Source organism: Chroicocephalus ridibundus, chromosome 1 (assembly GCF_963924245.1).
Source record: "Chroicocephalus ridibundus chromosome 1, bChrRid1.1, whole genome shotgun sequence".
Classification (NCBI taxonomy): Eukaryota; Metazoa; Chordata; class Aves; order Charadriiformes; family Laridae; genus Chroicocephalus; species Chroicocephalus ridibundus.
In genome coordinates, this window is record NC_086284.1 from 217,886,190 (window position 1) to 217,912,512 (window position 26,323).

The 26,323-nt window shown below is 41.9% G+C and overlaps 1 protein-coding gene across 4 annotated transcripts in view; it reads right to left on the bottom strand.

The window, feature by feature from the left end:
* The window catches only part of CHCHD3 (coiled-coil-helix-coiled-coil-helix domain containing 3), a 172,792-nt gene that overhangs the window by 59,567 nt on the left and 86,902 nt on the right, over positions 1-26,323 (bottom strand). For 2 of the 4 annotated variants that reach the window (XM_063323704.1, XM_063323703.1), the window contains exons 5-6: positions 6,268-6,282; positions 4,739-4,822 (exon numbers count right to left, since the gene is read on the bottom strand). In XM_063323704.1, coding sequence (XP_063179774.1) covers positions 4,739-4,822; positions 6,268-6,282 — 99 coding nt within the window. The remainder of the gene's footprint in view (positions 1-4,738; positions 4,823-6,267; positions 6,283-26,323) is intronic. The other 2 variants (XM_063323707.1, XM_063323706.1) reach the window with 1 other exon arrangement.

Below are 26,323 nucleotides of genomic sequence, written 5' to 3' on the forward strand. Positions count from 1 at the left end.
CTGAAAAGGTAAACAAGCCTCTGAAGCATCTGAACAAATGTGGAACTCGCATTGTTGGCATCTTAGCACTTATGTTCATTATAAACACCTACAAAAAGCCAATACTTGGCTGCGGAGCCGCACCGTATATCATCTCCTTTCCTGAGCACTGGGGCTATCACTGCAAAGCATGTTGGTCCGTTCTAAGCCTTGAACAGAAAAAAGGAAGAGATCATTAAATTATAATTTCCCCACACAATTGGTAGAAGCGTTTCCTACCAACAGGATTAGCAGGGACGCAAGATCCCAGAATAAAGCTGCTCAGCAGTGAGGATGGCAGTTTAGTGTCTAGTAAATTTGATTTCTCTGAAAATCCTGACACATCATAATAGCGAAATCCTATTTACTGTAGCAAGCAGGATGGATAATACTATTTAACACCTGGTATAGTATGTGCCATCAGCTCACAGCTTTGTGCTCTGGGTGCTCATCTTACCTTAAGGTTAATGCTCCTTGACAGCCTACATGGTAAGTAGAATCCCCAAATTAAGTGCCGAACCTACGATTTGCAAATCCTTCCTCAAAATTTAAGTCAGGAAAAAATGGATGCAGATAAGAGGATCACATTCCCAGAACTTACGTCTATATTCTCAGGCTCTGATCTGGCAGTAAGCCCTGTACGGTGCAGGAATCCCACTGCGCAAAGGCCACTGAAGTCAGCAAGGACAGGCACAGAAATTACGGAATGGGCAAGGAAGAACTCTCAGGGCAGTAACTTGTTGACTGCTAAATCTGTAGCATATCTAATGTAATGCCGAAACCTCCAAATGCTAACAGAATGATTTTATTACCTTACTCGTATGCATATTCACATGCGTACTACTCAATACTTACTGAAAGTATTTCTAGGAAGCTCAACAAGCATAAAAGCTTAGCTCAAGCAAGAAATGTCCTGATTAATATTGGGATACACATCTTGCTCATTCACAGTGATAAACTAAGTAGTTGTGTCATACAGCAGCATATTAATTTCCTTCTGCTCCTACGACTAGGGGCATGATTCTCGTAATGATGCGTAATAGCATTATAAAGCGGTGTAACATGAAAAGAGATGGATTTGCTGAAGAAAATTTGAACTGGGGAGAGACACATCATTCTGGAAGCGATAGAAGGACACGGAGACACACCTCGTCGTGAATGTCTGCACGACACCAAAACTACAGGCATAAGAGGAAGCAAAAATACTGAAAGGCAAAAGCAACGGGGTGAAGGAACGACGAGGCACCAGCTGCTCCGCAGACAAAATTAACGCAACTCTTGATGTTGACCGGAACCTACGTCTCACGGCAACATTAGAGATGCATAAGATGGTTACGAAGTCTAAGCCACCAGGGCTTGGAATTGACATTGAAACCAGTGACGCAACGGAAGGACGATGGATGTGGAGGAGCTGAACAGAACAATGACGAATAGGAGAGGACAGAAAAGTGTGAGCGTGTGTGGGGATACGCACGCGAGACTAAAGTAGAGGAAGAGGCAGTAGGATTGATCTCCCATGTAGGATGCTGCTCAATCTGCCCGAGATGGTAGTTTTCCTTTTTTCTTGCTCTGCTATTTTAAAAGAAAAATCAAATGGTTTCAAATACCACTAACGCCACCTTATTATAGTAAATAATTAAGACAGTGTAGGGTACACATATGTCAGTGATTTGAATACTGCTATCTCTGGGGTTTTCTGCTGTAGTCAAGAAGCACCATTAGCCTGTCAGCAGACAATGAAAAACGCCGACAAATTTTTCTCAAAGCTTAACGTGCGAACCCTTAAATAACAGCTTCGCATCCTAGTCAGATATACAGTATGAGAAGGTTATTCTTTAACTCCTTTGTTAAACTACCCCATTTGGCTTTGCTGCTGTGGAGCATGTAATAACTCACGGCTTATGTGCTATCTTTGACCTAGAAACACTGGCAGCTGTTAGGGGAATCGCTGGGTTTTTGGAAAGTATCAAAAGGTTTTTAGCACAGAAACCAAATTTATGAACAGATATTGCCCCGGAGAATAGAATTGTTTATGTTTTAGTATCACAGCTGTCACTGGTGCACAGTTATTTTGTCCTGTATTAATCCTCTGAAAAGGTTGAGCATCTTCACTCAGTCACTGAAATATTTTATAATTGACAGACTTCATCTGGCACTGAATATGTATAGTAATTTTCTCCATAAGGAGCACACTGTGCTGACACTAATCTGTTCTGTTGTCATCTCCCTTTATTATCAATGTCTGCATTGTTTTTTCAGCAGCACTGAAGAACACAAATATCAAGCTTCTAATTGAAAAAGCTAAGTAATCAAAAAGGCAATTAATCATACAGATGAGCTCTGACACTCAATGATGCAACAGACAGAAATACCACATACGCATAACTGAAGTATTTTTAAAGTGTGCTCATTTGATGTAAGAATGATCTGAGAATGTAATTAGCATTCTTTGTCACAGGTGACAGACTCACATTGCACATTTCTTCGTGCTGCCATTTCTTCGCTGAGCTCCACTCGCTCTGCTCCCACCTTACCTCCCGTTCCGATCTTTTCCCTGCGGAACGGCCCACACTCCGACACTGGGTACCTCTCACTGAAAGCGGGACCAGTTTAGGAACAAATAAGCAGCCTATCATTGCGCTCTGTAATTTCCAAAACATTAGGCCTTTGCAGACCTTCCTTTTTTCTTAAAGCTCTATTTCCATCCCAATGCTCAAAAATCCCCAATCCAGACTCTCACAAATGACCTTAATGACGGTTGCAGGCACCAGCCGCAGCGAAGCTGGGATTGCAGGAGACATGACCTCTCTGCTTTTGCAGGTTCTCATTCTATAATCTTCACATCTCGGAAGAAGTTCAAAGCCAGATTGGGAGCGCAAGAGTTCACCTCCTTTCAGAGCTCGAACAACTCTTTTTTTGTGCAGAAGAGATGTGCACGTGTACTTTGAAAACAACCCGGATGACAACTCGGCACAGCAGAGGTTCCTTAGCTTACAAATAAAGAAGTTGGAATGAAAAGACAAGCCTTAATACCACGAGAACCCCACTCTGAAGAGAGAGCAAACATCACGCCTGGCATAAGGCACTCAATTCAGAACCGCCTGCTGTAGCCCTGGAGACTTCCAAGTCCAAGAAGAGAAAGCAGGAGATGGCAGAGTTTGCCTGTTTCACATCCCTGGGGGGACAACACTTCACTAGCACTCAAATATAGTTATTTAAAGTTCGTTATCTCACTCGCACACAACAATGGCATATTCGCACGCGCGTTTACATGTGGTTCCACCCTGGAAGTCTTCACTTAACAGGAGCAAGCGAAGGCGCTCCATCAGCGACCTAATTTAACATTAAAAATAGCTAAGAATAAAATTTTATTTGTCGCACGGCATCTTCAAAAGGCAAAGCAAAACCTTTCAAACGAAGAATCCCGGTTTACCACACATCCTTTGCCATTAATTACTCCAGCACTACTTGCACCGTGACGACAGAACGGAAGGCTAAGTAGGAGCAGAGGTACAACCACCCCACAAGAAGCCAGGGTGGATGAGATACTGCAGACGCCTTTTCCTCTAACAGCAGCCAGTTATCTGAGAATAAGAAAGGTATTCTGTAGGGTGGTTTGTTTTTTTAAGGATCTTAATTTTTAACCGTTTAAATAATGCAGGTTTAGAATCATTAAAGTAATTTACCCTCATCCTTTCAAACTATTTTTCATCGCCAAGAACATGACTTCATTAATGTCATCTTCAAAAAGGTAGGACAAAACACGGAGACAGTATCTGATATGCCCTCTGTTTAAAATATTCATTAAGACCAATTATACACACTGATAATTCATGCAACATGTTCTTCTTCCTAATCCATAAAAACAAGGGGTTTTCTTCTATCCTGCTAAGCTGCATAAATGAATATGTATCTTGTTAATGTTGTTTTCAAAACTAACTGAAAGAAAAAAATCCCAATTAATCAACAATAAGCAGGCTCAGGAAGAAGGCAGAGCGGAAAAGGAGGCAACTGTGCTCACGCTGAAGTTTACAACCAACCTGGGATGTAGAAAATGATGACAGCAGTAATTATTTGAAAATTCGCATCCTATAAAATAATACCCTATAAAGAATAGGAATTTAACAGCAATATGTTAAAACATTGTAAGCACTTCACACAGCTCACCAAACTGTTCCGTACAGTTTAGTTTCAAGTCTACTGTGAAAAAAAGACACAGAACTGCTTTTGAAACGTGGCATAAACAACTTGCAATTAACATTAAACTCTTCATATACTGGTGGCTTTTAGAGCAACCACTAACTCCACCCAACGAAAGCAAGCGTGGACTGCAATGAAAGCAGAAATGCAGTATATATCTTCACGTTTCATGTGCAATTTTAAGATTACTTGGTGATATTCACTTACACTGGCTCTTCATCAATGCTGGTATAAAAGTAACCTCGTTAGTGTTATTTCTCTGTACGCAATTACTGCGACACGAAATCTCATTGCGAATGTGAGAACTTAGTAAAGAAAATAATATTCTCATCATTAAAGCCTCCGTGCTGTCAATATTAAGACAGAAAGCATTGCAGTTAATACCAAAAAAACCCCTCTGGCCACAGTTTTAATCTTTATCTCCTTCGAAAAGGCATCTTGTTTAAGGGTAAAACATAAGGAGAAAGTCAGCAGCAGAAACGAAGAGCGAACTCTTCGTTAAAAGGCAAAGGCGACTTACCCTTTCCTCCAGTCGAGCCAGCTGCTCTTTGTAGTAGGCATCATGCTTCTTCAGCTCCCTGTCCTTCTCTTCCAGCTGCTTGGCCTAAAAAAAGACACAGAGAGATAAAACTGGATCAAGAGCGAGCATCACTTGCAAAGCAAAACATTACTATAAATTGTACCAGCAAGGAATAGACAGCGATTGAGAACGGCAGTCTATTAGTTTTCCCCCAACAGTACATTAATAAGCTGATGATTGCGGCATTGAAAATGTAGAGATTGTCTATTGTACTGGGTTTTTTCCTTCCCTCCTCAACAGCTGTGCCGTCGTTTGTCCAAATGTATCTGGGAACGTCACGAAGATGGAACCCAGCACACCCTGCTGAGATGAATTTTTTTATTTATTTTTTTTTTTTTAAATCAACTTTGCAGATCACTTCTGAACTTGGGGAAACTTGCTTAAGCTACCGAACGAAATACGTGCAGAGCCTGAATATTTATTCGTTAACTGTTACTAAGTGGACATTTTGACATGAGAAAAGCTGAACCGGCACCACCCGTTTGCAGGCAGGGGTAAAAAGAATTCTTTCGAAGTAGCTGTTTTTTCTCTACCACCCCAGTTCAGGAATGCATTTAGCACGTGCTTAATTCCAAACACATGAATGTTTGGAAAGAACCAAACGCTTAACCTATTTCCAAAAGCGGATCTAAAAAGTACATCTAAAACTCTGCTCTCCTCTTTAATTAGTAATTATTCCTCTGGAAACTCCTAGATGGGTTGAAGTATCCAACTAAGTAAGCTGAAACCCTTCACTGTAGGATCACTCCCATGTCCAGTACCTTAAAATAATACAGAAGAATTTTGAACATCTATCTTTTGAATACTAATACAACTCGAGTAATTCATTTAGGAGATGCTGCTTCCACCGCTACTGAGCACGTTGACATTTTTTTGGCTTTTCATCTGTAGTACGTTCTAACATGTAGTATTAAGGGGACTCATTAAGAATTCTAAAATACATTAAAAAAGGCACACAAGCACACATAATGCATACAAAGCTACAAGTCCTCCAGAGGAAATACTTAGACAAGTGATTTTTAACAAGCTATGGAGGATTTAATGCCTAAATTATCAGCGCAGATTCATTCCAGGCTCATAACGTCTTATTAATAAAATAACTTTAGTGACTAATCATTAACTACCAGTGGTCATTACCACAACTGCCATTTCAACATCAGTCATTTACTTCTAACAAGTTATTTCCACCCAGGTAACTGATACTACAAAGCCAACTGCAAAAAGTTTCTATTTTAGCAGCATCCCATTAAAGGGTAAACTTTTGTACTCTCACTACTTAAGATGGTGCCTCCAGCTCAGGCTCAGAGAAGCGTCTCAGACAACTTCCACCATACGTCGCGCTATACTTGTTCTATACATACAGGATGCATTTCTCTTTGTCGAGATTTGCACTTTTTTTTGCAGACAGACAAAAAATAAAATGAAATAACAACTTTGGGTTTTTCGTTGTTCCTTACTGAACTACTTACCTTTTTTTCTATATCCTGAAGCATGTAAAAAAAAAATAATAAAAAAGTCAAAATTTATTATAGAAAGAATGCATGTCAGGCACATCTGTAATTTAAAACAATGGAGGAAACTACTTGAAGTAGTTCTTGGGGCAGTGTGGCTGGAGAGCTGCCTGGCAGAAAAGGACCTGGGGGTTCTAATTGACAAGGGGCTGAACACGAGCCAGCAGTGTGCCCAGGTGGCCAAGAGGGCCAATGCCATCCTGGCTTGTATTAGAAATAGTGTGACCAGCAGAAGGAGGGAGGTGACTGTCCCCCTGTACTCAGCACTGGTGAGGCCACACCTTGAGTATTGTGTCCAGTTTTGGGCACCTCAACACGAGAGAGATCTCGAGGTGCTGGAGCGAGTGCAGAGGGGGGCAACGAAGCTGGTGAAGGGCCTGGAGAATAAATCTTATGAGGAGCGACTGAAGGAGCTGGGACTGTTTAGCTTGAGGAAGAGGAGGCTGAGGGGAGACCTCATCACTCTCTGCAACTACTTGAAAGGACACTGTAGAGAGGTTGGTGCTGGTCTCTTCTCACAGGTAATTAGTGATAGGACAAGAGGGAATGGCTTCAAGCTGCAACAGGGGAGGTTTAGGCTGGACATTAGGAAAAAATTCTTCACAGAAAGAGTGGTCAGACACTGGAATAGGCTGCCCAGGGAGGTGGTGGAGTCACCATCCCTGGATGTGTTTAAGACTTGTTTAGATGTGGTGTTGGGGGATATGGTGTAGGGGAGAACTCTGTAGAGTGGGGTTGATGGTTGGACTCGATGATCCCAAGGGTCTTTTCCAACCGAAATGATTCTATGATTCTATGAAAGTTGTGCGGGTTTTTTAATGAAACTTCACCAAAAATATCCCTGCTGTACCAAAAGCACACAGCCAAATTTTAATTCTACTTGGACGAAGCAACACATGCCCTCTGCCAACCACCTCATCTTCAGTATGGTGCCGTGGAGCACGTTCTACAGCTCTGTCCACCCCCATTTAAATTACCCTTTATTCACTACAGAAAACTAATTACAGGTTTTTCCAAAGCTGATTACACTAAATATTCTAAAGCCTAAGTACCATGCTTTGTATTGATCGTGGGCTTGCTTTTTCTAGATAAGCCCTGTGTCACCACCCAAACCCAACCCTTGCTGTGGTTATAGAAACAGCTGAAAATTCTTTGCAGATTGTGCCTCCTCAAACCATCCTCTTCCAAATATCTGATACAACACTTTAATGCACTATCACAGATACCCATACACAAATATTTTACGTCTAACCACCTCATGATCCCTGAAATATTTGCAAACTCAAGAACATTCCTTTCGTGCAAGTGGCGTTAAATAGGCCAGCGACAAAGAAAATGTAAAATTAATGTTCTGTAATGCTCACGGGAACTCAGTTCAGTTTTAGTTCTTACAACTCAGTAGTGTTTTACACGATTCTATCGATGACCTGAAACCAAGCAGCAAATCTGACTTTGGAAAGCCAGTAAGATATAACAAAACCCATGCGAGAGCATCAGGACTTAATTCTCTCGCCCTGTTTCTGACAATTCACAAGGGCAGAAATTTTCAGGGTGTAAAAACACAACAGGTCAACAGCAGACTAAGGATGGAGGAGATGAAACCCAGCATCTCCTCCAGGTCGAGCAGATCACTTCCCATCAATTCTCTCCACCTCAGAGAAAAAACCATTAGCAGGAGATTACCTGATCCTTCCTCTCTTAGGGAAAAACGAGGAGTGAAAGGAGAGGCAATCTGCACAACTGCCACAAACCATTTTAGGAAGATGACAAATCCCCTGAGGTCCAACCCAAAAACCCCTTGCCAAACTTCTCATACAATAGAAACCCACCTTTTTGTTTAACACGGTGCACAGTTGAAAACTGCACCACGCCAGAGCTGTATTTCCAATTCATAGAAAAGCTTGCTGCTCTTCTGCACTGTTTTTGTATCTTTTATAAACACAAAATTATGTTTTATCCATATTACATGGCTATAGAATCATAGAATGGTTTGGGTTGGAAGGGACCTTAAAGATAATCCAGTTCCACCCCCTGCCCTGGGCAGGGACACCTCCCACCAGCCCAGGTTGCTCCAAGCCCCGTCCAACCTGGCCTTGAACCCCTCCAGGGATGGAACTTCTCTGGGCAACCTGGGCCAGGGGCTCACCACCCTCACAGTAAAGAACAGTGATCTGTGTGGCTATTACTATGGCCACAGATACAGCTACGTTACTATTTTCAACTCGATTTCTAATATTCTGCACATTACGGTGCTGAGGGATTTAAGACTCATCCATCATGAGAATTTATATCACATTGGCTCCATCCACATTAACCACAGTTTAATGGTCAAATACCGTTGTTGCTACTACTGCTTTTCACTTCAAAAATTGACCAGCACCTATTCACATCTAGTCTATATAAAATAAAAATAAATAACATGTGGACATCTGGCTTTTTTTAATTATTTTTTTTAATTAGAAGTCCTTAGAGGTCAATTAGAGCTGGCTTAGATGTGAGCTCTAAAACTGTTTGGAAACTTTCAATATATTTTAACTGGATCAAGATAAACTCTCAGAGACCAATGTCAAGGAAAACAACAACATTCCTAGAAAAATGCCCCCAAAAAACCTTAGTAGGACATCACAAGTTGCCCAGAATTTTTTCACGAAACAGAAATATAGATCATGGAAGACATAAAAGCTGAATAAAAAGAAGTAACTACAAGCTTGCAGATCACCCATTTTATCGTTCAGAATATCTCTATAACAGCAAAAATATTAAAATAAATAAATGACAACTTCAAAACTTCTAGAATGTGGATTTTTACTAAATCACCCCAAGATACTCTTGGTATTTAAATATGCTTCAGCTCTCACACTACGGACTACAGCGAAACTACATCTCATTATTTGGATCATTTAAGACACCGCAGCCGCATACGCCCAGGACCATCCTGTTACACGGGTCAGCAGAAAGAAAGCAAGAAGTGCTAAAATCAAGGATTAAATTGAATTAGTGTCACGCAACATTGATACTTCTACAAAAATTTGGGCCACAGATAGGTAAAAAACTATAATTTAGTCAGAAAATACTGCTTTCGAGACATACATTTACTAATCTGCAATTGTATCTCACACAGACACAATTAATCCTGAGACAGTTTTGCACTGACAAAACTTTCCAGATGTGCACGTCCCTCTGAGCTTCAACTCTTCTCATCTCTGCCACGCTTGCTGACCAAATACCATTCAAGAGAGAGAAACGGATTTGTTTAATGGCATCTGATCACTGAATTTATATAGATGAAAGACAATTTGAGCAGGGGAACGCAAACTACATTTCTTCCAAAGATATCCATCCGAATGCAATTTTTTTGCCCTGGAAAGTTGGTTAGTTTTTTGGATTGTTTTTTGGGTTTGGTTTCCTGCCCACCTAGATAATTAGCGATCAAACCAGATGGATTTTACTGCACTCAAGATACGGGGGCCAAGCAGTGAACTATAGTCACACTGCTTATTGCCTTGATCCTATCAATATTATCAATTATATCACCGATCAAATAGAAATATTAGATTATAAGAAGACTACATAATAAATTTACCCAAGGGTTTGGTTCCCCGTATTGTGAAAGTAAAGACTTGATAGGCCAGTAAGAAACTCAGGAAAAAAGTTTCTTCCATACAGCCACCACCCCTGGCATTTGTACAGCAACGCAGACACGGCAAAGTTAAAAAAGAAATAATATTCATTCATACAGGAGACAATATAAATATGCCAACAGAAGAGAATTCACTGCAGAAATAAAAACCTGTAAGGTAATATTATATTTATGGGGCCGCAGCAACATGATCCCAGTGAATATCAATTAGCCGTAACAAAATAATTAACAGTAGCCATGTATTCAATTAGCTGAATGCTGCACTTTAGTTGTAAATGAGATATTGGAACAGGTTCATTGCTTCTTCACAAAGTAACTCTAATAAACAAAGCATTTGCTAGGGCGTTATTTAGAAAACAGCTCCAGAAGGTCACCTTTGAGAGGCAGCCCGTCTTCCCAAGACTACCCAAAATTAAAATCTAAAAATAGATCGCTAATATTAAATATGGGTCCTTCGGAGCCGCGAGGAAGTTGGACCAAGATTTAAAGGCCAACCTGGGTTTCAGTTTCAAAACTAGCGCCTGGATTTAGCCCAGCGCTGGTGTGAGTTTCCATCACCGGAGAAAGGGATGTCTCCAAAAAACGCCCACGCACGGCCTCCTACACGGCTGCGGGGACACTTGCAGTGCAGTCCCATGATCAGGTCAAAGCCTTCTCATGCTGGATATAACAGACACACACTGATTTTGTCCTTTGTAAGGTAAACCAGAGCAAATAAGAAGCCAATTGAAAATACATGTTTCATAATTATCTTTAGAAAAATAAATAACGGAATACAGTTAGCTGGACACAGCAAGGTTCGAGGTGCGTGAAGTCTATAATTGCTATTCTTTAAGGACTTGCTGGGGATAAACCATTATCAGGTAGTTTAGGAGAATCTTAGAATGGTTTAGGTTGGAAGGGGCGTTAAAAATCATCTCGTTCCACGCCCTGCCCTGGGCAGGGACACCACCCACCAGCCCAGGTTGCCCCAAGCCCCGTCCAACCTGGCCTTGAACCCCTCCAGGGATGGGGCAGCCACAGCTTTTCTCTGGGCAACCTGGGCCAGGGGCTCACCACCCTCACAGCCAAGAATTTCTTCCTCAGATCTCATCTCAGTCTCCCCTCTTTCAGTGTAAAACCCTTCTCCCTTGTCCTATGGCTCCACTCCCCGATCAAAAGTCCCTCCCCACCTTTCCTGGAACCCCTTTAGGGACTGGAAGAGGTTCTTCCAGTCCCTAAGGAGCCTTCTCTTCTCCAGGCTGAACAGCCCCAGCTCTCTCAGTCTGTCCTCATAGGAGAGGTGCTCCAGCCCTCTGATCATCTTCATGGCCATCTTCTGGATTCACTCCAGAAGTTTGTAGACAGATACCAAAATCAGCTGTTGAAGCTCCCAGCAGTCCCGGGTTTACAGCTGCCTCTTGGTGCAGACTCTGAGCTCCAAATTCATTAACATCCACCCAGTTTACAGAAGAACACCCCTGCGACACCTTCAGCTTGCATTTTTCTGGCAGAGAATAATCTGTTTCAAAATAAGAGTCCGGTTCTACACTAAATTTATAAAACATCGTCAACCATCTGACAGTGCTCTGCCTAGGTCTTGCCAAGGTGCTTCACAGCCATTTCCTCACCACCCACCAGGAGGATGGAGTAAGTGGACAATCAAGGGACCCTGATCTCCCAAGGTTCAAGGCTGTGAGTTAGACCAGGCATCAGGTCCGGGGGCTGGAAGAGCACCCTGTCACAATGGGTTTACAAGACTAAGAGGATTTGCCCGACAAAATGCTAACTACAGCAATGAGGGCTTTTCTCATGGGAAAGGTCACATGAAATATCTACGGGCCTTCAGGCGGGCCCATGTGCTTTGACGAAAATGTTAACCGATTAACAAGCAAAAGAAAGCGGCGGCGGAGGGCTGGCCTTCAGCAGCTCCAGAAGCATGAGCATCTCCCAGGAGAACTGCTGGCAGGTCAGGATGAACGTGATGTACCAGTGCTACAAGAGAGCAGATGTCGAAAAAGGATCTTTCAGCATTGCATTGCTGGGGATTTTCCCTTTGTTTTGCAACTTCAGGTTTGCTGGATGAGCGCATCTGTAGATGTGAATTCACGAGCTCGTTGATGCTAACATCACTCACGGACAAACTATGACTGTCACATTGTAAAACAGTTATTCGGCTTCTGACGTTCACTAAATTGCTCTGCCCAGAAACCCTTTTGCAGTGGGCAACATTCACCCATCACGTATAGCCCCATGCGTTCACATTTGCATGTCGATAAAATCTAAGATGAGAAAGGTTTGTAACTCATGTATATTATTATGGTCAGCAAAACTATCTTCGTTCACTGAACATAGCGTCCCAATAAAAACAATTCTCCGTTTCCACCTTCAATATATGTTGGATTACAACAGTGTTCAATTTTAACCTTCAGTTTCAACATAGATACACACACCATTCTGAGTGGGCAACAAAAGTAACTTACAGATATTCTGAAGAACGTATACTTCTCCCTTCCCCTCCAAATAATATCCTTGAAGCTATCACTATTCACAAAATCACTCCTCACCACAAAAAACGATCCAGACACATCACTTAAAACAGCCGGTTAATTTCCACTTGTAAAGGTAGAGAATAGCTATGAATTAGAAACAGCAGCAACAATGATGCATCATAAAACACATTCTTTGACAACTGTAATTAAAACAAGCTTTTGTAATTACCAGTAAATGTGCTACAGTACATTTTCTAAAAATAATGAAGTCCTAAAAGAATGAGTAGTGCAGATAAAAAAGATCACATTGAGAGGAGGCTAATGGAGAAAATTAAAAAATTGAATTTACGAACAAGTTAGGGTCTAGTCTATACAGAACATGTGACATTAACTTCATTTATTAAATCTAGTTACAGACCAAAGGAGAAGAAAACAAATGTACGCTGTGTCAAACAAAATAGTTACGTATTTCCATTTCTAATGTAAGCCACAGGAACAGACAACCGAAATCCAGAGGCAAGTTGCTCTCCGTTAAACAGAAGTTTGTTACTGTTCTTGTCCCAACAAGAAGAGCTTCTATCCCCACATTAGAAGTAAAAAGCTGAACAAAGAAAACGTGGGACACCTGCTGAAGGAGGTGCATGATTTAGAGAGAGTAAACACCTATAGAATCGTAGATGCCTAGAATATAGTTGAGGTACTCAAAGGGACCTCAGCAGGTCATGTAGCTCCTGCTCGAAACACGGCCAACTAAGAGGCAAGACCCGGTACCGGGTGTATCCAGTTGGGTTTTGAAAACCTCCAAGCACAGAGACTAAACAACCTCTACTGTGCCTTCTACAAGGTCTCCCAGGCTCTGTGTGTAGAGAACAGGTTCAAGGAGAAGTTACTACAGCAGTAGATAAGTAATTGCCTCACTTGGGAGGACTCTGGGTTCTTTCCAGCCTGAACTATTTCACCTGAAGCTGGTGAGGGGTCTGGAGCACAAGTCTTGTGAGGAGCGGCTGAGGGAGCTGGGGGTGTTCAGCCTGGAGAAGAGGAGGCTGAGGGGAGACCTTCTCGCCCTCTGCAACTCCCTGAAAGGAGGGGGTAGCCAGGGGGGGTCGGTCTCTTCTCCCAAGGAACAGGCAATAGGACAGGAGGAAATGGCCTCAAGTTGCACCAGGGGAGGTTTAGATTGGATATTAGGAAAAATTTCTTCACCATTGGAACAGGCTGCCCAGGGAAGTGGTGGAACCCCCATCCCTGGAGATATTTAAAAGATGGGCAGACGTGGTGCTGAGGGACATGGTTTAGTGGTGGACTTGGCAGTGCTGGGTTAACGGTTGGACTCAATGATCTTAAAGTCTTTTCCAACTGAAATGATTCTGGTTTATGATCTTACCCACAAAACCAAGGGCAGATTGATCACACAGTTGTACCGAGCTACTACGAAACAAGCAATATGAGTACTAAAGAAAAGCTGCACTTATCACCCAACTCTGGTTTGTTCAGTTTGAAATCAACTGATTTTGAAGATTTTATTTTCTTGACAGTAAAAATTAAAATACATTCCTGACTATTGTATTCATTAGCAATAGGCAGAAAAGCCCCATGTTTCCCTCCAATCATAGTTCAAAGAAAAAAAGAGATACCAAACAAATCCGTATTACACACATGCATGTCAACGGGAATAAAAGAAAGGAATGACTTTTTTCTGAAACTTTATACATGCTTTTCATTTAACTAACGCAGTCCAAAAAAGACCAAACATTTTAAAGACTATCTGTACTGCTGCCAGGTATTTCTAACAATTCAAATAATGTCTATAACCATTTCTGACAGCTTCTGATGTTTCAGTCGTATGTCAAATATGTACAGTTTTCCACTAATCTTCAAGAAGCAGTCATAGACTGCTCCGTACGAGCCAAAGTGGATTTCTCCATATAAAAATGGAGCAAGGGAACTATTATCTTGTAAAATTCAGGAAAAACAACTGTCAGTAAACAGAATTAGGGCTATGCTTACTTCCAGCTTCGTTGCTATACCCCTATTGTAGTAAGTCATAAATATTTGCGTCCTTTTTTACTGTGTTCAGAATTGATCTACTGATAATTTTGCAGAAGTACTTTGAAATTCCTGGATGACATGAACAACGGAAAGATAAAGAGAAGGTATTAGTAAGCACTGTGAGCCAATATTTGATGTACTTTAAAAGCAATACAGCACATGAAACAAAAGAAAACATAAAGAACTGCCACCCTTCCAGAAGGTGGTCTCAGTAAGAGAAAACTTGCACCTCAGCTGCCTAATACCTAAATATTCACACTAGAGAAAATTTTGAAATCTTCTAAGCTTTCCATCTGGAAACCTTTATTCTTGCTTCAGGAATCCAGCATCCTTTGTGCACGCTTCGTTATTACATCATTATATTTTTAAAAAGCCACAACTTATTTCTTTTGCCTTGAAAACTGAAGATTCAGTAGACCGAAGGTAAGCAGTGAAATAATTCTTATAGATGCTGCACTAATATACGCAATGAAAACTCAACACCTCATTGAAGCCCACTTCAAAGTCAATCTCATCTGAAATCCCATAGAAAACTTACTGTCCTCTGTTTATTAGAGGCCGAGCAGCCTCAGGGACCGCACGTTCTCCAATGTTATTTTCCACGCGCGAATATCTTACTCCTTGTATCAAATGATCAAAACTACACATGAATTGATATAATTTCCTTCCAACAGAAGTTGCATCTTTGGAGCAGGCTGCTCAATCTGTTATCCTGGTAAGCAATTTACACTAAAGGCAAAAAATAATGATGCCCAAGTAAGTAAATCCACTTTTGAATACAAAATAAGAGTACATTTATTTCTTCTCAGCTATTCAAGTTATTGATTTCTGCTTAAGACACAAAATGGAATAACTTGTAACTACATCAGGTGTTTCTCAATTTGAAAGATACAATATAAGCAGAACCTTCATTTCTGGCTGTTCAAGAAGGCACTAAAAAATATCTTTAAGACAATAGATTGTCTGTATTTTTTTGGAAATCAAATCTTGTTCAATTGAACTCTTCTCTTTCGGAAAAAACAAAACATCACAACTCATTTGAGGGAGAGTCAATAATGCGGCCATACTGTTTACCATTATTCCAAACCAGAGAGATTTTCCTAATCAGCTTGGTAATAAAAGAACTGCAAACAGTAGATAATTTAAGACAGAAGTTGTAACTCTGAAATAAGCTGATCTTTTCTATGGGGTGTATGACTTACCAGTGAAATATTTAGGTATTTAACCTCAGCATTGCCAAGGGAGTATCATTTGGGTCAGTTTTGGGAACGCTACTACCGCTTTCACAAAAGACCTTCTCCCATCAAAACACACAAAAAATTCACATGGTAAAGAAAATATTTATAGCTAATTAGTATGCCGTGTACATCAAGGCTATAAAAAAATCTATCCCAATAAGTCATTGCTTTTTAGCTCTTCTGTTTCGTTCTTTGCAGCACTTTGAAAACTCAATTCAAGCAAATAACAGTTTGCTTGACACTTACATAGTTCTTTTCATGATATCTCTAAAGCATTTGACTAAGTGTGAAAATTCCGTGTAAGAAAAAAAATTACTACACCTGTTTAAATAACTGAATACAAACTAATATCCAGCAAAACTAGAACTTAAGGCCTTGGGAAAGCGGGGGGAAATGGCAGGCAGCCCGCGCGAGGATACAGCAAGATTTAATGCTCTTTGTATTTTAATTAGCAAACTACAATGCTGGTCTTTTAGAATTTTCCTTAAAGTTTTAGCAATTTATTCTGAAAGAAACCCACAAGAGAATTACTGCCTTGAGCAGAGTACCTCTGAAACGAGCGGGCATTGATTTACGTATTGATTATTGGTGAGCATCTTCCTTTTGTATAATCCTATAACACGTGTCATTGAATTTCTGTGTCCAACTCCCATTCATTGCACTTTTATTTCTCTTCTCATTTGATTGCAGAGTCTCTAGGGCAGAGCCTGGAACCCACTACACATCTGTGCAATGTTTAACATAATTATACTTCAAGCTCTGCTGGCGTTTGTATTATTCTAGCAGAAATAAATAATACTCTTAGCACAGAAAATATATAAAAATACATAAAATTGATGGAAAAAGCAGACTTAATACAAGACAGTAAGGGAGACAAACACTTGATTTTTGTAAAGACCATGCAGGAAAAAAGCAAATGAAAATAATTTAAAAGGTGTTTTTAAAGCCCTGCCCAGTTCAGATGGTATGTGAGTGTGCCAGTTGTTTGGTACCGAGCAACTAAAAACCCCTTAACTTAAAAATATCAATTAATAATTGCAGTCAGGAAATATATTTAAGAGAGGGTCTGACGCTAACATTTCTATTCCTTACTCTTGACAATCCTGTCTTGTAAATTTGATGACAGAACATTTAGAGTGACGAACATAGCAGGGCAGAGACTAGCTGTTACAAAAACATGATTCTACATTTCACTATGAATTTTTCTCGCAATGGGAAAGAATAAAACAGTTGTCTAATGGGATATTCAATAATAATTCAAAAATGCATTACGCAAAGAATAATGAAAAGCAAATAATCATAAAAGCCAATGAAATGCTCAAAGGTTTAATAAAAATTACTGGATAGAAATGGCCAAAAAGATCAAGCCAGAGAAGATTATGTGGTCACAGAATCACAGACAGGTAGGGTTGGAAGGGACCTCTGGAGATCATCTAGTCCAACCCCCCTGCCAGAGCAGGGTCACCCAGAGCAGGTGGCACAGGAACGCGTCCAGGCGGGTTTGGAATGTCTCCAGAGATGGAGACTCCCCCACCTCTCTGGGCAGCCTGTGCCAGGGCTCTGCCACCCTCACAGCAAAGAAGTTCCTCCTCATGTTTAGGTGGACCTTCCCATGCTCAAGTTTGTGCCCGTTACCTCTTGTCCTGTCCCCAGGCACCACTGACAAGAGCCTCGCCCCATCCTCCTGACACCCACCCTTTATAAGCGTTGATAAGATCCCCCCTCAGTCATCCTTTTTCTGGACTAAAAAGACCCAAGTCCCTCAGCCTTTCTTCATAAGAGAGACGTTCCAGTCCTCTAATGATCGTGGTGGCCCTTAGTGGGCTTAATGGTAGCCCTTAATGCAACTTGGTCAATATCCCCTGTTTCAGTTTACACTTTAGATTACTTCAATCATCTAAAAAAAGGAATACGTTGAGATGACGGCAACTGGAGATCATCTAAGTTCATGAAGACCATGTAGAAGATCTGAAGAAGCTATTTAAGGTACATGGATCAGGCCGCCTGAGGACAGGCAGGATCTGGTGAGGACGAGTGGAAAATGCTACAAGTTGGAAGCAAAAGCCTGCGCCAGCCACGTGAAGCATTTTTATTCTGATTGTAAAACCCCGAAGAAAGACTTTATATTCCTGTACCCAAGTCAATAAAAACTTGTCCCATGTGTTAAAAGAGCTGAAGAAAACCCGAAAGATTTATGATGAAAGGGGGGAGGAGGAGACAGCACCACACCATGACTGCATTATTTGACAGAGACTGAAAAAACCCACCAGATCCTCCCAGAGCTCTGGTCACTGCAGCCAAAAGCTTCCGAGAAGAAGCTGGAGATAAAGCCCAAAACCTTCAGAAGTTCTTTGTGCATACAGAAGGGTACACGACAGAGGTACACAAAATAATTAAATGTTCAGAGAAGGTGAGTCAGGCTCTCTTATTTACTCCTTCTCATAATACAAGACCGAGGAGATATTCAGTGAACAGTGAAATTGAAAAGCAACAAATTTGAAACCAATTAAATGCATAATTAACCTGCAGAACTCATTGCCACAAGTTATCAGTGAAGCCAATCGCTTAGCAAAATCCAAAAAAAGTTTAGATGTTTGTATTAACTCTGAAAACATCCGCGGTTATACCTGTAACGTAGCTGGGGCTCTGCATTCCTCTGAGGGCTGTAAACCTCATCCTTTTGACAACAAGTAAAAATAATGAATTATAAGAGATTAGAAGGAAATTCTTTGTCTTTTTTGTATCACCTGTATGCTACAAAGTAGCTCCAGAGAACTACTCTGTTTCTTACGGTGCATGACAAAAAAGCCATTATTTAAGTCAAAAATTTCAGCCACTTTCAGTCAGCTGCTGTGATGCTGTATTTACATAATCAAGAAATTTAAAAAGGCATAAATAAACCTTGCCAGCTTTTTTCTTTCACAATCGAGATGACAATTTATATGGGGATTACACAGATCCACACGGAAAGCTTCCAGAAGTCTTCTTGCACAATTGCCTCTCATCTGTGTGTTGGTAACAGCTGACAGTGTAAGGAACCGATGTTAAATGAAACTCAAGGTATAAAACAAAACAAAATACCAAATCAGCAGGGAAAAAAAAAAACAAACAAAAACCAAAAACAAAACAGAGAACAAGTAAATTTAAATACTGCTGAGACAGAAACCAGAATGCCAAACTGGTTCAAATGATTTCTGCAGAAAGAAAGACTGCAGAGTTTCTCTGCTCAGCGAATTTCCTACCATTAGCCGTATTGTTCTTAAGACAGAGAAATCCATGCAGCAAAAAGCACAATTTTCCAGCCTGAAAACGAGAAAAAGTGCTGAGAAGCAGAGTGAAGACGAGGACAGTGAACCTGTGCTCTGAGTTTATCAAAGCAAACCAAAAGCGATGGCTGCTCCAGCCTCCTCCTTCCTCCTTCTGCTCTCCCTCTTCTCCTCTTCACCTTCCCAAACATGCGTGAAACCCCCAAAATTGTCCCAGCTATTACTTACGCTCTGCTTCGAACTGCAGCTGCTTAAATAACTATCACGGGTGAGTATAAATTAGGACTGTAATTTCAATCTAAATAATAAGAAGTCAATCACTTGAAAAATCAAATATTACCACTCTAAGGGCCAGGTAGAAATGGATGCGAATGTCCCACTAGGATCCACCACTAGAGAAACTATTAATTACTGTGTTGGTTTTTCTTATTGTTTATTGCTGTGTCACAAACAGAGCAGCTCAACCTTAGACATCGATTAGGATTCAGCTCTGTTCAGCGCTGCACAAATGCAATACAGACAATTAGCAGGTGGAAGAATATATTCAAGTATATATTCAAGACATAAGAAGGTAAGAAAGAGATCACAGCCAACAATGAACATCCAATAAGCCATATTTCAGGAATTTTTCCATTCCCCTGTCAACGAAGTCCAACACAGTGCCCATACTGCCCCTTCTGAGGTTCAACAGGGGCGAGTGCCAGGTCCTGCACTTGGGTCACACCAACCCCATGAATGCTACAGGCGTGGGGCAGAGTGGCTGGAAAGCTGCCCAGCGGAAAAGGACGTGGGGGTGTTGGTCAACAGCCAGCTGAATATGAGCCAGCAGTGTGCCCAGTGTGCCCAGGTGGCCAAGGCAGCCAACAGCATCCTGGCCTGTATCAGGAACAGTGTGGCCAGCAGGACCAGGGCAGTGGTCGTCCCCCTGTACTGGGCACTGGTGAGGCCCCACCTCAAATACTATGTCCAGTTTTGGGCCCCTCACCACAAAAAAAGACATCGAGGGGCTGGAGCATGTCCAGAGAAGGGCAATGGAGCTGGTGAGGGGTCTGGAGCACAAGTCTTGTGAGGAGCGGCTGAGGGAGCTGGGGGTGTTCAGCCTGGAGAAGAGGAGGCTGAGGGGAGACTTTCTCGCTCTCTACAGCTCGCCGAAAGGAGGGGGTAGCCAGGGGGGGGTCTGTCTCTTGTCCCAAGGAACAGGCAATAGGACAAGAGGAAATGGCCTCAAGTTGCTCAGGTGGAGGTTTAGGATGGATATTAGGAAAAATTTCTTCACCGAAAGGGTTATCAAACATTGGAACAGGCTGCCCAGGGAAGTGGTGGAACCCCCATCCCTGGAGGTATTTAAAAGATGGGCAGACATGGTGCTGAGGGACATGGTTTGGTGGTGGGTTTGGAAGTGTTAGGTTAATGGTTGGACTTGATCTTTAAAGGTCCCTTCCAACCAAAACAATTCTCCGATTCTAAAATGGAGTACATCTGGTCCTGGGCTGCAGGAGGACAAGTTGTGTCCTCCGTTCAAGCGCTTGTGCAACCTCAGGAAAGACTCTTTTCCTTCTCTTTTGCAGGCTGCTGGTGACGTTTGCGAGGAGGCTGAGTGCTGTCTGTACAGCGCTTGGAGAATCTACAATCCATATATTTTATAAAGGAATACTATTATTTTAACACGACCGTTTTATGTTGTGGGTGAGCAAGTCTGCAAGTGAAAGCAAGCACTTAAAAGTGCTTTATAGAAAAGTGGTTTCATCCCAGTCAATAGAATGCTTCAGGAAAATACAAGCTGCCAAGTACTTTTATAATAATGGGGAAAAAACCCACCCTCTTACAGTTTGGGAGTTGCTAAAACATGTCAATTTTACACAATCTTTTGTGTACTGCCCAACATTTTGAGTGCTAGAAAGCAAAGCTTTTCTCCAAATTTGTGAAGTGGTGGGGTTTTTTTTACTGCATGCTTAAACCTTATTTGCCATGCAATACAGACTGTTCTAGCCCACAGTGAGAATTAGCGCTTAATTTTCTAAACGTGGAGAGCCATACCAACTACCTGCAGAAGTAATGTCCCTGGTATTTGCATGAAATTGAGAATAGCAAAGAATTGTGAAAATTAGATTCATTCAGAAATGGTAGAAAAGTAATGACTTTTCCCCTGGCCTTAAAGACGAAGGAAAAAAAACTAATAATTCTGCAGAACAAAACATGACCGATCATAAATAGGCAGAAAGACCCAATAAAATGTTTATTCATCCCTCATAATACAGAGTACATGACGCCCTGTTGAGGTTTCAGGTTATGGCTCTGCGATGAAACGAGAAGAAAACCTGCGCTAGGGATTGAAGGACTTTCCCTTGTCTTCCAAGCGCCCTGGTCTGGCGTCAGAGAAATACAGGAGTCACGGCGACACCATCAAGGCAGATTGACTGGAACATTGACCAAAAATGTCAGAAAAGGGATGAACTCCTGTTTTATCCACTTTTTCCCCTGCCCTCATACTGTCTTGTGAATTGTAAGGCAAGCCAGATTTCAGAGACAAACAGCAGAAAAGAAATTTATAATTGACTTCCTATGCGCTCTTCTCGGAATATTTTTTTAATTCTTCTTCAGTCATGAGTGCAAGCATCTAAAGCCACTCTAAAGAGATTCTCCTTTTTTATAATTTTAGGTCTAGAAGAGTAACAAATGCAATACAGGTGAAGAGATTTCAGAGGAAATTTGAAAAGAAGAAAAAGATTATTGCACTGCAGCAAACAAGAAATAATATACATATCATATATTTTTATATATACATAATTACATTTAATTATCTTGCTACTATGTGCAAGTTATCACATCAATCTGCAAGATAACACAACTATTCAAGCTTACCTGATATTCTACCTTTATTTAACACTGATACACATGCACAGGGATGGAGAGTTTAAAGAGCTGAATTTCCAACACAAATCACGTTTTTCTTATAACAGACCTCATTGTGTGGCCATCTCTGACCACTCAAAATTACAAAAAAACCTTATTTATATGTGAGAAAATACTCACAGACATCTTCTGGCACATTTATCACAACGCAGTATGATCCTGCTAAACTTCAACGAGAAAATTTCAAATTTCTAGTGAGACAGCACAGCAAAGTCCACGTTGACCACTGCAGCAACTGGTATGGTTTAGTTTAAGTTAGTATTGAATCAGTACTTCAACAAGGTGCTAAGGAAATGCAAGAATGTTTTCAAATGGGACATAACACCTGTGTCCTAACCACCTCTCAGTAAAATGTCCTGTAAAAATTGGGTTCCTCCATTCATAGAATGGTTAGAGTTGAAAAGAACCTTAAAGATCATCCAGTTCCACCCCCCTGCCCTGGGCAGGGACACCTCCCACCAGCCCAGGTTGCTCCAAGCCCCGTCCAACCTGGCCTTGAACCCCTCCAGGGATGGGGCAGCCACAGCTTCTCTGGGCAACCTGGGCCAGGGGCTCACCCCCCTCACAGCAAAGGATTTCTTCCCGAGATCTCACCTCAATGTCCCTCTTTCAGTTTAAAACCCTTCCCCCTCGTCCCGTGGCTCCCCTCCCTGCTCCAGAGTCCCTCCCCAGCTTTCCTGGAGCCCCTTTAGGGACTGGCAGGGGCTGGAAGGTCTCCCCGCAGCCTTCTCTTCTCCAGGCTGAACCCCCCCAGCTCTCTCAGCCTGTCCCCACAGCAGAGGGGCTCCAGCCCTCCCAGCATCTCCGGGGCCTCCTCTGGCCCCGCTCCAACAGCTCCGTGTCCTTCTTGTGCTTCCCCTAACCCAGTGTCAGCTTTGTTACCTGTAATCTACCTTTCCAAACTCAACAGGCAGCCTCGGGCAATGACTATTTTTCAGTTCTTTCTTTACGCTATTGAGCACTATCAGACATCTGCCACATTCTACTTTCACCGCCTCAATTTATAGGTGGAGGAAGCAATAGATTTACATGCAGAAGTTAAAATGTATTCGGGCACCAAAATGACGACAAGGTAACTGTGGTAGAAGCCCAAGTGTTATTACCGCTGGCGACATACAGTCGGAGCCCAGATCGGACATACCCAAAGGAGAGACAGAAACATAAATCTACATTATGCGGAAATATCACCACAGATGCATAAATTCAGGTCCTATAAACTAAAATTAAAGAGAGTCTACTTTGCTTTTACGAAACCTTAATCTGTAACACATAGCGAGCAGTACTTTTTTTAATGATAGGGAAATAGCCTCCTATCTCCTCTAACTTAACTGGAGTCAACAAAAAAAAAGGCCAAAGCAGTTTCAGTTTTCCCAGAAATTTAAGTTGTAAGAGTTTGTTATGGTAGAATATAATAATTTTAAGACAAAACTAGATATTTTTTTAAAATCTGTAACAAAAAGACGCAAATACATATGGTTCACGGCCCAGAGCTGGCTTCATCTATCAAGACCTTAAAAAAAAACAAAAAAAAACCCAAAACTGAGATAAAATAGAGTAGTTATCAGATTGGAATCTGCCTATTCAAACCAGTCAGATGACCTCTGGATTCAATACTTCTAATTTTTTTTCACTTAAGCTGCAGGTTCGTCCTAGCTTCAAGCAGTTCTGCCGATAGTCTTGTCTTCTGCACTTGTGGTCACCGTTCCTCCTTCTCCCTCACACTGACTCCCAAACGGCTGGCATGCCATGGGCACCAGGATGGGAATGGGACCAGCACCTGGTTAGATGGTCTCCTCCAGCCTGGCCTCCCATGGAATCCCCAGCGTCCGAGCAGTAATTATCCACGCCCCTGACAGGCAGCTCAGTAGAGGCAGAACAGGCTGAATGACATCTTTCCAACGGCCCCATAAAAAAGTGTTTCTTCCTGAACGGCAGCTTTGGTCCTGACTACAGAACTCGGAAAAAGTCCTCAAAAGTGGCTGCTCACTCCAAATTCTGGAGTTGCCCATGCGAACAGGTCTCACCCTTTAGGAGCTTAACTGCTGCCAAAGGCTATCTTGCTCTAAGAACAAGAGAAATAGTCTAGACAACAGATTTCTACTCCAAAATAAATATTCTAGTAGCAAGTAAATTTCCAGGGTATGTTGGAAGTATTTAACGTTCCGAATGTCCAAATTAAAGTAGAGTTAATAGCGTAGCTGTGGCTGAGTGACATAAGAAATGCAGGCAGGGATTTGGTCTTCTTAATTACATCACAAGCTACAGCTGGAAAGCAAATATACCTCCTTTAGGCACACAGGGGTTTTTTTTTCCCCACCTCAAGTATATTACTTCACACATATTTGCGTGTGTGTATCTGCATATTTACACATTTTTATGTATGTATATAAATAAAAAAAAACCTTCTCCTTCATACCTTGATCTCAAAAACTACAATAAACAGTGAAGAACTTACACGTTCATTCTCAAAAGGTAAAGTATTAAAAGGTTTCTACAAAATGTTGTGAAAATTTGTAATTGACGCTTTCTTAAATAGCGGTTTCTTTTTCAAGCCTAAAACTTTTCTCTGTTTTTATCCATGTGATACCATTTTCCAAACGGCACCAGGACTGTACCTGCACTGAAATACAGAAAGAGCACCGGCAGGAAGGGAACAGTGTGCGTAAAGAACAGGGGACAAATGTTTCAAAAGGATCAGCATTTTTGTGAAAATACTTTAACACAAATCTACCAGGGAACTTAGTGGGACCAAGACGAGACCTAGATACTTCTGCAGGGGTTTTTTTTTCTGTTTGTTTTTAATATAACAGGGAGTATCAAAGACACTGAATATTTGACTAATCTTCTCTTTGTTCAGCTCCCAACAAAATTTCAAAGCCTTAACACAAGCATTTCCAAACTGTTAAAAAGTGGCAGCAGTATCTATTTTAAATGGAAATGTTTTCGCGCAACAGCAAACAAAATCAGAAGACGGAAGGGAAAGATCTACCCAGAGTTACAGGCTTAAAAGGATACTGCACGTAGAAATGAGGGAGTGTAAGCACAGGTACACTCGGGGTCTTTTGAGTGACATAAGAGCAATAGCTTTTCTCATCTTATTCCCTGAATATAACTTAGTTTTTCTGTCTAATATTTATGGGAGGAATAATTCTGACAATTATTTTATTCCTCTGTATGCTCGTAGACATACACGGGCTTCACACGCAAAAATCCATTCATCTAAGGCTGCGTACCAGAGCTGGCTTGGGAAAAGCTGCAGTCACATCTAATCTCCTGCTCCAGGCTACCTGAACCTCCTCAGATGTTATTCTCAGATCAAGATTGTGATAAATTATGAAGACACAAAAAAGCAGGAAATATGGAAGTATTTATTAAGGGCAAAATGGGAAAAACCAGAAGGATCCTGCAGCAGAATGTGTAGGGCTGACATAATCCTCCCCCTGAAGGCTACAAAAGATCTAAAAGTTTCATGATATGGCTGGGACTGTGGGTGAGGAGGTAGAAGACAGATTCCTCCAAAAGGAATTATAGAATCATAGCACAGTTAGAGTTTGGAAGGGACCTTTTAAGACCATCTTGTTCCAACCCCCCTGCCCTGGGCAGGGACACCTCCCACCAGCCCAGGTTGCTCCAAGCCCCGTCCAACCTGGCCTTGAACCCCTCCAGGGATGGGGCAGCCACAGCTTCTCTGGGCAACCTGGGCCAGGGGCTCACCACCCTCACAGCAAAGGATTTCTTCCTAATATCTCACCTAAATCTCCCCTCTTGCAGTTTAAAACCGTTACCCCTTGTCCTATCGCTGGGGCTGGAAGGGGCTCTAATGTCTCCCCGGAGCCTTCTCTTCTCCAGGCTGAACCCCCCCGAGTCTCTCAGCCTGTCCTCACAGCAGAGGGGCTCCAGCCCTCCCAGCATCTTCATGGCTTCTTCTGGACTTGCTCCAACAGGTCCATGTCCTTCTGATGTTGGGGGCTCCAGAGCTGGATGCAGAGAAAGAACTGAGGCCCGTGTCCAACTACTGCTGGCCACAACTGCTGGGGGAACTGAAACTTGTGCTAGAGACGAGGAAGATAATTTTCTCTCCATTTCCATAAACATGAAAACCAGGCCCTACCTCACCCGTACACCAAGTACCACGCAAGAAAGAGCACAAAGCATCAGCTCTGCAGCATGATAGGATCTGACACATTGTTGCAAGACACTTCATAGACCCATAGAATCATAGAACCATAGGTTTGGAAGGGACCTCTGTAGATCATCTCGTCCAACCCCCTGCCAGAGCAGGGTCACCCAGAGCAGGTGGCACAGGAACGCGTCCAGGCAGGTTTGGAATGTCTCCAGAGACGGAGACTCCACCACCTCTCTGGGCAGCCTGTGCCAGGGCTCTGCCACCCTCACAGGAAAGAAGTTCCTCCTCATGTTGAGATGGAACTTCCTATG